This window comes from Panthera onca, chromosome B3 (assembly GCF_046562875.1).
Source record: "Panthera onca isolate mPanOnc1 chromosome B3, mPanOnc1 haplotype 2, whole genome shotgun sequence".
Classification (NCBI taxonomy): domain Eukaryota; kingdom Metazoa; phylum Chordata; class Mammalia; order Carnivora; family Felidae; genus Panthera; species Panthera onca.
In genome coordinates this window covers 144,395,205-144,407,945 of record NC_138344.1, presented here as the reverse complement: position 1 = coordinate 144,407,945, position 12,741 = coordinate 144,395,205, and the positions used below count along the sequence as shown (strand labels likewise).

At 58.4% G+C, this 12,741-nt stretch overlaps 1 protein-coding gene and 1 pseudogene across 1 annotated transcript; one reads left to right on the top strand and one right to left on the bottom strand.

Annotated features, from left to right (window-relative positions):
* Positions 1-2,827: 2,827 nt before the first annotated feature.
* On the bottom strand, positions 2,828-3,554 carry LOC132669803 (eukaryotic translation initiation factor 1b pseudogene; annotated as a pseudogene).
* Positions 3,555-4,721: 1,167 nt separating this feature from the next.
* CKB (creatine kinase B) lies at positions 4,722-8,169 on the top strand. Its single transcript, XM_060620885.3, has 8 exons — positions 4,722-4,908; positions 5,222-5,433; positions 5,641-5,795; positions 5,881-6,013; positions 6,232-6,403; positions 7,148-7,271; positions 7,514-7,703; positions 7,779-8,169. The coding sequence occupies exons 2-8, from the start codon at positions 5,241-5,243 to the stop codon at positions 7,955-7,957; spliced, it is 1,146 nt and encodes a 381-aa protein (XP_060476868.1). The 5' UTR covers positions 4,722-4,908; positions 5,222-5,240; the 3' UTR covers positions 7,958-8,169.
* The last annotated feature ends 4,572 nt before the right edge of the window (positions 8,170-12,741 follow it).

The following is a 12,741-nucleotide window of genomic DNA, read 5'->3' as shown; positions in this document are numbered from 1 at the left end:
CAGGGTAGAAACCAGGTGCCTAACCTCAGCTCCCCCCACCATGCCTCTGCCCTGGCTGGGTCTGGGTCTGGGAACCTCTCAGGGGTAAGAAGGTAAGGGGACTTAGGTGGCCACCTAAGTGGGTTATTATTGTTCCTTTTCGGCCAGCACTCTGGCCACCAGCTGCCCACGTGGCTCATTATGGCCTTGCTGCTTCTTCCCCTTAACGTGGAGACAAGCCAGCCCCATCTACAGCTTGACAACCTCTGTTCCAGGTCACTCTGCTTCACTCTCTTGGTGATGCACCTGCCTGAATCACCCCCTAATTGCTCCACTGGGAGATTTCAACTTTCCACTTCTGGGGGTTCCTCTTCCCCAGCCTCTCAGCTGTGATATGGAGCTGAGGTTGGGCGCCTACTAAGAGCCTAAATTGGGACTTAGTGACTCGGCAGTGGTTTCCTGTGGTCCCAACTTCCCACTTGCCTCTCTGTCTGTGACTGGTTGGCTAGCTTCTCCAGTGCCCCCTCCTCTAGGTAGCCTACCCAGAGTTGCCCATCTGCTCCATCTGAGGCTGCCCCAGCCCTGAGCGGGATCCTTAGCCCTGCTCCCCCAAGCCCCAGCTGATTACTCAGGTCAGGTGGACACTTTGCCCAGGGCAGAGTTTGGATATTGGGACTCCCCTACCAAGAACTGGTTCTAAAGAATCCCAGGTAAGTATCATTATATTAAACCTTCTCCACAATCCTGTCAGGATGGGGACCACTTTATGGAAACTCAGGCTAGGTAACTGCCTGAGGTCACAGCCAATGGGGGATTGGAATTTAAAGCCAGTAAACCTAACTTGAGAGAACCAATGGCAGATTTGAAGAAAGGTGGGAACAGGCAGGAAAAAGACCCTGGAGACAAGAGTCACAGGCACCCTGTCAGGAAGAGAGAAGCTGAAGATGTCCACGGGGGGGGGGGGGGGGGGGGGGGAGGCTGCACCTGGACCAGGTGCCCTGACATCCCCCTCTCTCTGAGTAGCCCAGGCTCTTACCCCATGGTGCTCAGTGACCCCAAAGCAGCCCCTACCCCTCTCCTGACTGCAACCAACTTCCCCTTTGGGTTCTTCAGGGCTCAGGGACGGGGCACCAGGAGCAAGCAATGCCCATCCTGTCTTTTAAGCACAGACTCTGAGAATGACCTCTGGCTCCTTGCCTGTCCCTCCCACTTGGCCTACCCCCCTGCATGCCCGGCGCTGCACCCCACTGGGCAGGCTGAGTTTGTGGATGAAAAGCTGGGGACTCCATTGAAGCTCCCCTCCCCCTCTAGGGCTGGCTGGTTAATGTGCAACCAGGTGTGATTTCTGAGGAACCTGGACCATAAACTCGTTGGGTGATGTCACCCAGCTTCTTGCCCAGACGCTGCCAAACCGGCTCCTTGGGCCCTGGGGAAAATGGAGGGTCCACAGACAAGAGCCAGGTCACTGGGGCAATGTTATTCTTGGTGAGGTGGAGGCTGGCACCGTCCAGGCCTCCCCACCCCTTGCTCCTCTGCTCTGGGACCACACAGGCTCCCAAGCAGCCCCTGGTAGGGAGCCATCCCCTGACATTTGGGTCTAAAGGCCTTGAAGGCCCCCTGCCCTTCCCCCATCGCAGCTGTTGACCACCCATGCTGTCAATCTAGTGCAGCCTGGGCTTGGCCAGCCCTGGGGGGCGGGGGGGGGGGGTGGTCCCCAAGATGGGTCCCAGGTTAAGTTAGCTCAGGGCCAGGCACTCCAGGACCAGTGACGGGTTGCTGGACCTCTGACCTGTCTCTTCTGTCACCCATCTTCTGATCTGCCTTTGCTTATCTGCAAAAGGTTAAAACACCCCTCTCAGAGGCTGAGGATTTCTGGAGCCTCAAGCAGCAGTATCACAGGGCCTGACCTTGAGCAAGGCAACCCCAAACCTCTGGACCTCACCTCTCCAGCTTGGACCTTGCTTTTGGGGGGAGAGGGGATAGGACCCTTCCCTCCTCCCACCCAGCAGGTCAGGCCCTTGGTGGCCTGAGGGTGGCGTGGGGGACGGGTTGAGAAGCTGCAGAGGCTGAAGACAAAGAGGAAGCCCTGAGTGCCCCTCACCCCATGTCTGAAAGCCAAGTCTGCCTTCAGGTTTCCAGAAACAGAAACTTGAGCCCATCAGGCTTTTGGGGGTGGGGAGGTGGAAAAGGCAACTGCAGATTATTTCTAAAATGGGAGGAAGGGGCTTCAAGGGGCACAGGGGGCAGGAATTCCAGGCTTAAGGGACACCTGCTGTCTGGGCAGTCCTGCCCATTTGCCTTTTTACCTTGGTTTGTTTTATGTGTCTTAAGAAAATGTTGACTGGGAACAGGTCAAAGCACGCCAAGGTGAGCGAGGGAAGAGACAGAAGTCCCGTGTGTGGTAACCGCAGGGACAGCCTAGCGACATTCCACACCCACTGGTGCGCACACAGGCGGAGGTGAAGGGGCTTGCTCATCCTGTGCCTCTTTGCTCCAGTGCCGGTTCCTCAGAGGTACCAAATCCCCTGGAGCTCCTCGCTCCGCCTCTGCCCTGCCCCCAGCCCCCGCAGCACCCGTCTCCTCCCGGATGGCGACGTGATTTCATTCACGTGGCTGGTCACTCATGGCCAGCCTTCCAGCAGCAGCGTGATGTTCACCTTGCTGTCCCCCAGAGCTCACTGTGTGGTCCTGGAGGCGTTTTGTTACATACACACAGAGAAGGGTGTCCCCTCCTTTCTTGCTTTATTCACAAAACGATGCATGGCGTGCGTTAACACACAAGCTCCAATTGACTCTTCTTTTTCTCTTTTCATTTTATTGCATGAAGGAATTGCACGACTACAAGTTAAAAGCAGACCCCAAATGGTTACATTATACAAGCTGTGGGGTTTTGTAACTTGTGGCAAGGGACAGAAGGGAAATTCTACTCGTTGCAAGGAAATCCTCACTTAAGCTTAATCAAAAGCACTTAAAACCCATGAAACTGGGGCGCCTGGCTGGCTCAGTCAGTGGAGCACGCGGCTCTTGATCTCAGGATCGTGAGTTCAAGCCTCAAGTTGGGGGAAGAGATTACTTAAAAAAAAAAAAAAAAAAAAAAAGGAGATGATAATAATAAAAAGAAAACCAAGTGGGTAACTTCAGCTAGGGCTCCTTTGCCACTCCAGTCTCCACGAGGAATTGGCATATGTTCTTGCACTGGTCACCCTGCAGCTGAATTACTTCTCCATATTCTGGGTGCTCAATTACACCACCATTGCAGGGGAGTTTCTTAAACACCTTATTAGTTCCTTTTTGTTGTAATCATCAATGACCCCTTGGATAGTAGTAAGGGTCTCCCAGCCATTTCTCTGTTGGCTTCATATGTGGACAAGACCTTCGGTGTCCGCAGGAAGATCGTCACTCTTACTCACGTCGGCAAAGGGTTTGGAAGAGGGGATGTTCTGGATAGTGGACGTGGGATAGGATCTCTTTTCCGCCGTGAAGGTGGCCTGCAGAAGGCTCTCATGGGACAAGGCAGATGGATCTTCAAGAGGTGAGGGGGCCGAGGAGGAGGCTGCTGAGTCCTTGCTGGTGGCTCAGTGACTAAGGGTCTAACTCACTTTTAAAAACAGCTGTGTTAATACTCTACACTGGGGATGTGCCTTCCTACCCCTGGCCAGTCCCCAAGTGATGGGCATCGAGTTCATTTGTGTGTTTTCCCCACTGCACATCTCTACCTGCAGGGATGAGACGGTCCTTTCTAAAGGCTGGATTCCTAGAAGTGGGATTGCTGGGTCATGGAGTACAAACGTTTTTAATTTTAATAGATACTGCCAAATTACTTTTCAGAAAGGATGTAGCAGTTCACAGTTGCAGGCCGCGTGTGACCGTCTGTCTCTCCACATTCCAACCCATGGCTGACACTGGCTGGTGTGTCTTTCACATTTTTGCCATCTGGGTGTTTTGGGGGCAGTGGAAGTCCTTGTTTTAATTCGCACGATCCTCATTTCTAGCGAGTCGTTGTTGTTTTTTAAATCTCACATAGGCTTATTGTTTGTGTTTCCTCCCATCTTTGCTGAGAGTCTCTGGGGGACTACCTTTGGGGGTGGGGTGGGGAGATGAACTTGTCCCCTGTGGAAAGGGCCCAGGGCTGGGGTCTGGAGGCTCTGAGACCGTGCAGTCCCCAGCGGCCTCCCAGGGCCACATTGTTCTCTCACCTACCAGGAAAGGCTGGCCCCGGGGGTCTCTGGCTTGGGTCCCCTGGCGCCGGGGGACTTGCCCAAGGTCAAGGCACCACGGGTGCCACCCCACTGGGCCGCAGCCAGATTGCACCTCCCTCGAGCTTAGCTCTGCACCAAGATCGCCCGGGAGATGCCTGCGGGCACCTTGAGGAAGGTCGGCAGCTCCGGGCCAGCTCGGATGGGGCGGGGGTGGGGTGGGTGGGTGGAGGGGTTAGTACCTGCTGCGGGAGCCTGGGCCGGTCACGCCTGGACCCTCGTCGAGATCCAGGGACTGGCGGGGCTAGGGAGGGCAGGAGCAGGGCTGCAGATGAGCCCGAGCGTCTTCAAGTGCCCAGTGGCTCTTCTGCCTCAGTTTCCCGCCCGGAGGCAGCGCGGGGAGAACTACAGAATATCCAAGGGCCTGAGGCTTCAGCCGCGGGGTCTTGGGCGGGCGCCGGGTCGGATAGGCGGGCTGCGCGGGGTCCCAGCAAAGGGATAACAGGGGTGGGCGGCCGGGTGGGGGGGTTGTCGGGGGCTGCGGGTGGCGGACAAAGCGACGGCACCACCCCGCAGCGCGAACCAATGGAATGAATGGGCTATAAATAGCGGCCAATGGGCGGCCCGCGTCGCGCCCCTTAAGAGCCGCGGGAGCGCGGAGCCACCGCTGTTCGCCTGCGCCGCGCCCAGAGCTGCCGACCGACCGAGCGCCCCTGCCCCGCCCGGCTGCCCGGTGAGTGGGCCCGAGGGCTGGGGGGGAGGGGGGGCGGCCGCCTGGGCGCCGGGGTGGGGGCGCTGCGCACGGAAGGAGCTCGTGGGCAGCAAAGTCGTGCACGCCGGGGTCCGCCGCCCGGAGCGCGCGCGCCGGCTGGGCCTGGGGTCCTGGCGGTGCGGGAGTCTCCCCCGCGCGCGCGCTGCGGACCCCTCTGACCTTGGCCGCGCGCCCCAGGGTGACCAGGAGCAGGGGCAACGAGGCCCTGAATGGTCCGCAGGTCCCTGGGGGGCCGGTGCGCCGGGTCCCCGCTGACCCTCGAGTCTCCCCGCAGCCTTCCGCTCGCCGCCGCCATGCCCTTCTCCAATAGCCACAACGCGCTGAAGCTGCGCTTCCCGGCCGAGGACGAGTTCCCCGACCTCAGCGGCCACAACAACCACATGGCCAAGGTGCTGACCCCCGAGCTGTACGCGGAGCTGCGCGCCAAGTGCACGCCGAGCGGCTTCACACTGGACGACGTCATCCAGACCGGCGTGGATAACCCGGGTACGCGCACCTCGGTCCCGGGGTCAGGGTACCGGGTCGCCTTATCTGCAAGACACTCCCCTGGGGCTCGGGCCCAGCGCCTCCCCTAGAACCCCTCCCAGGCTAGGGTTCCCGCGGCGCCCCCTTCCCGCGAACAACCTCAGGGTCCTGAGGGGCTCGGTCAGGCCTGGCAGTGACGCCACTGTCCCCATTCCACGCTCCCCCCAGGTCACCCCTATATCATGACCGTGGGCTGCGTGGCAGGCGATGAGGAATCCTATGACGTGTTCAAGGAGCTCTTTGACCCCATCATCGAGGACCGGCACGGAGGCTACAAGCCCAGCGACGAGCACAAGACCGACCTCAATCCCGACAACCTGCAGGTACGAGGTTGGCCCCGAGGTGGCTCCGGGTGGCGGGGTGGGCTGGGGAGGGGTCCCCCAGCGCTCACCCCCGCTCTGCCCCCAGGGCGGCGACGACCTGGACCCTAACTACGTGCTGAGCTCGCGGGTGCGCACGGGTCGCAGCATCCGCGGCTTCTGCCTCCCCCCGCACTGCAGCCGCGGGGAGCGCCGAGCCATCGAGAAGCTCGCAGTGGAAGGTAGGGGTCGCACCTCTGTCCCCGTGCGGCTTGTTAACCAGTCACCCCAGTCACCTGAGCCGCCGCTGCCGCGCTCTTATCTGCGCGCCGGGTCCGGTTTCCCGGGGGGACTGCGGCCTGGGGCCCTGCGAGGGCCGGCCCGGCCGGGGCTCCCACAAAGCTGGGCGGGCGTGAGCACAGGGGCTCCCGTGTGCCCTTCTGAGCGCGCCCCTCCGCAGCTCTGGCGAGCCTGGACGGCGACCTGGCCGGCAGGTACTACGCGCTCAAGAGCATGACCGAGGCAGAGCAGCAGCAGCTCATCGACGACCACTTCCTCTTCGACAAGCCCGTGTCGCCCCTGCTGCTGGCCTCCGGCATGGCCCGCGACTGGCCCGATGCCCGTGGCATCTGGTGCGTGCCCAACTCCTCTCGTGGGTCCCCCCCCCCCCCACTCCCCTTCCCCTCCTCCCCTTGGCCCTCCCCACGCCAAGGCCAGGTTGAGGAGGAAGGAAGAGGGAGGAGCCGTGCTCCTAGGACAGGTTTGGTGCTTCCCAGGCCTCCTCGCAGGTGACCTTGACCACACAGGTGCATCAAGGGACGCCAGCTGGTAGAGGCTGAGGCCTAGTGGGATCTTGGAGGTGGGCATTGGGTCGCTTTGACTGCTCTCCTCCACCCTCCTCTTGGGAGCCGGAGCTTCTGGTTTTCTCACCCCTTTCCCCGCAGGGACTCTGCCAGGTGCTGGGTGACGCAGACACTTCCTAGTGGGAGTGGGAGTGGGGGTGAGGGTGGGGAAGGCTTACAGCTCCTGCCTCCACTGTGTGCGTAGGGAGGCTTCTGCGCCCAGATACAGCGGTCCTCTTGCCCCTTACCTCCTAGGTGGGGCCCTCGTCCCTCCCCCACACCCAGGCCACGCGGCACATGACTGGCTAGAGGCTAGGGCACAGCTCCGGGCTTTTTGGACTCTCTCTGAGGTGTCCTGGCTTCCCTGCCTACCTCCAGAGTGTGGTCCTGGCAGAAGCCCAAGCTTCTGGGTACAGCCGGATGGAACACCTCAGGGACTTGGAAAGTTCCTGGGGTCTGGGGACCCCCTAGAGCTTTTTTCTGGATGTGCTCTGAGACCTCCAAGGAGGAGGCTTGACCGTGCCCCTCCCCCAGGCACAATGACAATAAGACCTTCCTGGTGTGGATCAACGAGGAAGACCACCTTCGGGTCATCTCCATGCAGAAGGGGGGCAACATGAAGGAGGTGTTCACTCGCTTCTGCAATGGCCTCACCCAGGTCAGGCCTGACCATCCCCAAACTGGGCTGGCACGAGTGGGGTCTGGGACCAGGGAGGGCGCAGGGCCGAGCCCCAGAGCTCAGGCCAGGATGTGGGCGTCCCATCAGTCCCCCTGGGAGCCCTGGTCTCCGTTACCTCAGGGTCCTGCCAGGGGACTCCTGGGTCCGAGGGTGTCCCCCACCTGGTGCCTTGGAGGTGCCCCTCAGCCAGGCCAACCCTGTCTCACCTCCTCCACCTCCAGATTGAAACGCTCTTCAAGTCTAAGAACTACGAATTCATGTGGAACCCTCACCTGGGCTACATCCTGACCTGCCCGTCCAATCTGGGCACAGGGCTGCGGGCAGGTGTGCACATCAAGCTGCCCCACCTGGGCAAGCATGAGAAGTTCCCGGAGGTGCTCAAGCGGCTGCGGCTTCAGAAACGAGGCACAGGTGAATGGGGCAGGTGGTCTTCTCCCCCTGGGGCAGCCCCCCACCCCAGTCCTGCTGACCTGGCTGTCTCCCCAGGTGGTGTGGACACAGCTGCTGTGGGTGGGGTCTTCGACGTCTCCAACGCAGACCGCCTGGGCTTCTCTGAGGTGGAGCTGGTACAGATGGTGGTGGACGGCGTGAAGCTGCTCATCGAGATGGAGCAGCGGCTGGAGCAGGGCCAGGCCATTGATGACCTCGTGCCTGCCCAGAAGTGAAACCCTGGCCTGCACCTGCCACCACCACCACCACCAGCCCCGCTGCTTCCTAACTTATTGCCCGGGCAGTGCCCACCACGCACCCTGATGTCCGCCGCCTGGCGGCTGAGCCCTTAGCCTCGCTGTAGAGACTTCCGTCGCCCTTGGTAGAGTTTATTTTTGTGATGGCTAAGATGTTGCTGATGCTGGAATAAACTAGGGTTTCGGCCTGCCACGAGTCTCCGAGTAGTGGCTCCCCTTTCCCGTGGCTGTTCTGGGACCCAGGAGCCAGGATCTGAGGGCTTCAATCCTGGATCTACCCTTTCTGCTTCACTTTCCTTAAGAAGGGACCAAGTCAGGAGGCAGTCACTGTGCCATCCTGTCTACTTGGCTTCCCTGCAGCCCTGGGATGGGCTGGGGGGGTGGAGGGGCCAGGAGGGGGAGGAGCTCTAGGGTGACAGAGCCCCAGCCAGAGCATCTAAGGGCATTTGGGCCCTGGGAGGTGGAGCCTGGCACTTTTGCTCAACCCCATCCGGCAGTGTGGGAGGAGGTGTGGATGCCGTGAGGGGAGGGTGGTTCTTGCCCCCCTAATCTAGTTCCTTTTCCAGTCGGTCTCTGCCACCTCTCCCCCCCACCTACAAGAGCCCCTAAATAATCCTTCTCCTCCGCTTCCCTTCCTCACAGCCTTAGGCAGGGCAGACAGTACCCCCTTCTTGCTGCCCCCAGGCCCAGCCCTTCGGTCCCTTTCAGAAAGCCCTGGGACCCCTTTGGAACGCCCTCCTTGCAGCCCCCTCTCCAGGACCCTCAGGTGCTCCACCCCTTGGCCTCCCATGGTGGGTCCTCAACATAAGGTCCCTGGGCGGGAGGGTGGGTTGGGGTCTCGCTTTCCCAGCCACTCTACAGCTGCCACAGTTCCCGACTGATCTCACACCATGGTGGGCTGGGGGCGTAGAGGTGGAACCTGTAAGCCAGCCAAGGGTAGGGCTTGTCCCCCAGCTCCACAGCTCTGTGGACAGTCTGTGCTGCCACCTGCCGGCCAGGGCCACCTCTATCCTGGTCTCCCACCCCCATCAGAATCTGGGGTACCCCAACTCCTCACGCTTTGGGTCAGCAGGCCCTAATCCCCACCAAGGTTACCCTGCAACTAGGAAGAGAACTGGGCATGGCCTTCGTGCCCACTATGTCCTGGGCTGGGCAGTCTTTCCTGCCCCAGGGGCAGGGGCAGCTGGCCAACCCAGACCCTGGGGCCCAGGACAAGCAGGCTGGGTGGACAGCAGTGGAGTAGAAGCAGCTCCATCTGCCTTAGTGGCCAGGTTTGAGCTGAGGGGCCCACCCAGGCCATGTGCTGGCAGGGGAGGGTTTCCAGGAGCCTCTGCTGGGGGAAGAGGCACAGGCACGGAAGCCAGGTGAGTGAAAGCTGGGGTGGGATGGGCAGAGTAGGGGGCAGGCCTCCTGGGGCACAAGGTTGGCAGGGAGAGGATCTCTGAACCCACCCTTTATTTAGGTCAGGGGCTGGCACTTGGTTCCCTCCTCGGCTGACCGGTGTGGGTCACACATCAGGTAGGGCTCACCTTTTCTCACCTTCAGTGTCCTCCTCTGGTCAGTGGGCACTGGGCCGGGGCACACAGTACACTGTAGACTGTGGAGTCTGGTAATTTGGGAGAAAGGGCTGTGAGGAGCACAGGAAGAACGTCCTTTGGAAAGGCCTCAGGCTGCGTGTGCCCATGCTGGGGGGCCCTTGTCCAGAAGGCCCTCCTGCTTGCACAGGCTCAGTGATGGGCCACTGTCCCCACTCCACCCTGAGGTGCGTACAGGCACCTGGGGGCCTAGTCAGGCAGGCACATGGCTTCCTGATCGTCTCCACACTGTCTGGACCGTTAAGAGTGGGACAGTCCCTTAACTACCAGTGGTTCCATAAGACAAGCTGCAACCTCCAATCACCTCTCAACAGGACACCCAGGGAGGCCCCAGACTTCTTCCAGGCAGTAAAAGCTGCTCCCGGGAGCCCCAAGGGCCCCTACCGTTCTCCCCTGTGCTGCGGCACACAGTGCTGGGCCCTCTCAGGGGGCTGGGCAAGCAGGGGAGCCGCTCCCCATGGCCCTCTGGGAGGAGCCTCGCCACGGGCCCAGAGCTACACGTGCTTCTATGGGCCACTTGTTTTTCTACCTGTAATATTCTCTTTGCTCACTTTTATTCTCATTTATTTTATCCTGCTCTATTGAACACACGTTTTAGCTGAGTCCATTCTTTTTGGAACAAGGCAGGGCTTACTATGCTCTCCCCTCAGTGGGGGTACCTCTGCTTCCCAGTCCATGGGACAGACTCCCTACAACCTCCTCCCTTTCCTCTGCATTCATAGGACTCTTACACAGGGTGAATTTAACTTTCCTCGAAGTCACAGTCAATATGGGGAGTCTAAGAAACACCCTACCACACAACACAGACGAACGCACTTTTATTCACTGTCTTGGATGGACCACACCCATCAGCAGCACTAGAAGCATCCGTTCTTGCACCTTGGCCATGGCCCAGCTAGGACATGACCCCATGGCAGGGTTTCTCAATGGCACCCACTCACGGTCAGGCAGGATGACTCCGGGCAGGGGTTTCCCCTGAGCACTGCAGCTCAGCCTCCAACCTCTAGATGCCAGCAGTTGTTATCCACCCACCCTGTAACAACAGAAATTATCGGCAGACTTGGCCAAAAGTCCCCTGAGGGCCAAAATCCACGCCTGCCTCTTTGAATAGGGTTTACACTTTTTTTCCCCTTTTTTATTTAAAAAAAAAAATTTTTTTTTTTCAACGTTTTTTATTTATTTTTGGGACAGAGAGAGACAGAGCATGAACGGGGGAGGGGCAGAGAGAGAGGGAGACACAGAATCGGAAACAGGCTCCAGGCTCCGAGCCATCAGCCCAGAGCCCGACGCGGGGCTCGAACTCACGGACCGCGAGATCGTGACCTGGCTGAAGTCGGACGCTTAACTGACTGCGCCACCCAGGCGCCCCTCCCCTTTTTTAAAAGTAAGCTCGGGGCTTCTGGGTGGCTCAGTCGGTTAAGCATCCGACTTCAGCTCAGGTCACGATCTCACGGTCCGTGGGTTCGAGCCCCGCGTTGGGCTCTGGGCTGATGGCTCAGAGCCTGGAGCCTGCTTCGGATTCTGTGTCTCCCTCTCTCTGTCCCTCCCCCATTCATGCTCTGTCTCTGTCTTAAAAATAAATAAACGTTAGGGGCGCCTGGGTGGCGCAGTCGGTTAAGCGTCCGACTTCAGCCAGGTCACGATCTCACGGTCTGTGAGTTCGAGCCCCGCGTCAGGCTCTGGGCTGATGGCTCGGAGCCTGGAGCCTGTTTCCAATTCTGTGTGTCTCCCTCTCTCTCTGCCCCTCCCCCGTTCATGCTCTGTCTCTCTCTGTCCCAAAAATAAATAAAAAACGTTGAAAAAAAAATTAAAAAAAAAAAAAATAAATAAACGTTAAAAAAAAATTAAAATGGGGCGCCTGGGTGGCTCAGTTGGTTAAGCGTCCGACTTCGGCTCAGGTCATGATATCACAGTCTGTGAGTTCGAGCCCCGCGTCGGGCTCTGTGCTGACAGCTCGGAGCCTGGAGCCTGCTTCGGATTCTGTGTCTCCCTCTCTCTCTGACCCTCCCCCGTTCATGCTCTATCTCTCTGTCTCAAAAATAAACAAACATTAAAAAAATAAAAATAAAAAAAAATAAAGTAAGCTCTATGCCCAATGTGAGGCTCAAACTCACAACCCCAAGAACAAGAGTCACATGCTCTACAGACTGAGCCAGCCAGGTGCCCCATGCTCCAACTGCCTCTCTGAGAACCACTGCCCTACAGAAATAATGAAAAAGTACAATCACTCCAGAACAGGGAGGAACTGATGGGTCAGGACTGCCAACAAGAAAGGCTGGTTAAAAATCCAGGCCACCTCCCTCAATGAGGCACCATGCAGGCATCCCAACAGCATGAAGAACTCAGTGAGATGGCAGCATGCTTAAAAAAATGGAAGTAAAAGCAAGTTATAAAACAGCTTGTACTGTGGATCCCGGAGCATGTATGGAAAAATCCCAAAGAACAGTAGTTAACTGTGGGTGGTGGGGTAACAGGTGATTTCCTTCTTTATACTTTGTTTTCCAAATTTTCTACAGTGAACATGTATTACTTATATAAGCTGAAACAAATTCTTTTTTTAAGTGGTGTTTAAAAAGATGCTCTAATGTGTCACAGTTCGTGGGAGCCCACTGAGGCAGGACTTCATTGTCACCACCCCTCATTTAGTCTGTGTGAACGGATCACTGCCCCTCCGCCCCCAGCGTGGGGCGGGGAGGGAACCGGATGCTAGGAGAGGAGGGAAGACTGGCTCAGGGTCACCAGTTTGAGACCACCCGGTTCGAAGTGCTGGGCTCTTTTCCCCGCTCTTTAACTTTTCAGAACATCCAGACCTCCAGCGTGCAGCCCCTGCTGCTCTTAGCAGGCGCTGCATAGGCGGCAGGTGCCTGGAAGGTGCCTCATCCTGCATTTCTATTTGGAGCTGCCTGATGCCTACAGTAAGGCCTCCCGAAGCACCCTTGGGGCTGCACCCTGCACCCACACAGAGTCTGAACTAATTTCCTTTTCTATAGGTGACAAAAGGAAGCAATTTTTGATCGGCAAGAGTTGTCTTTCTGGCTGAGAGGTTTCCATGGAGCAGGGGTGGGGCAGGGGGAGCAATTCCGTTTGGAGCTGTGAATTTTACATGTGGATTGGATGACAAAAACCTTGGTTCCCAAGTCTGGCTAGAGCCTTTTTTTTTTTTTCTTA

Bases quoted from the DNA above. Each gene is read 5' to 3' on its own strand.
- CKB (XM_060620885.3), top strand. From the start codon at position 5,241: ATGCCCTTCTCCAATAGCCACAACGCGCTGAAGCTGCGCTTCCCGGCC. The intron at 5,434-5,640 runs GTACGCGCACCT...CGCTCCCCCCAG, and splicing joins GACCGGCGTGGATAACCCGG to GTCACCCCTATATCATGACC. The intron at 7,272-7,513 runs GTCAGGCCTGAC...CTCCACCTCCAG, and splicing joins TCTGCAATGGCCTCACCCAG to ATTGAAACGCTCTTCAAGTC.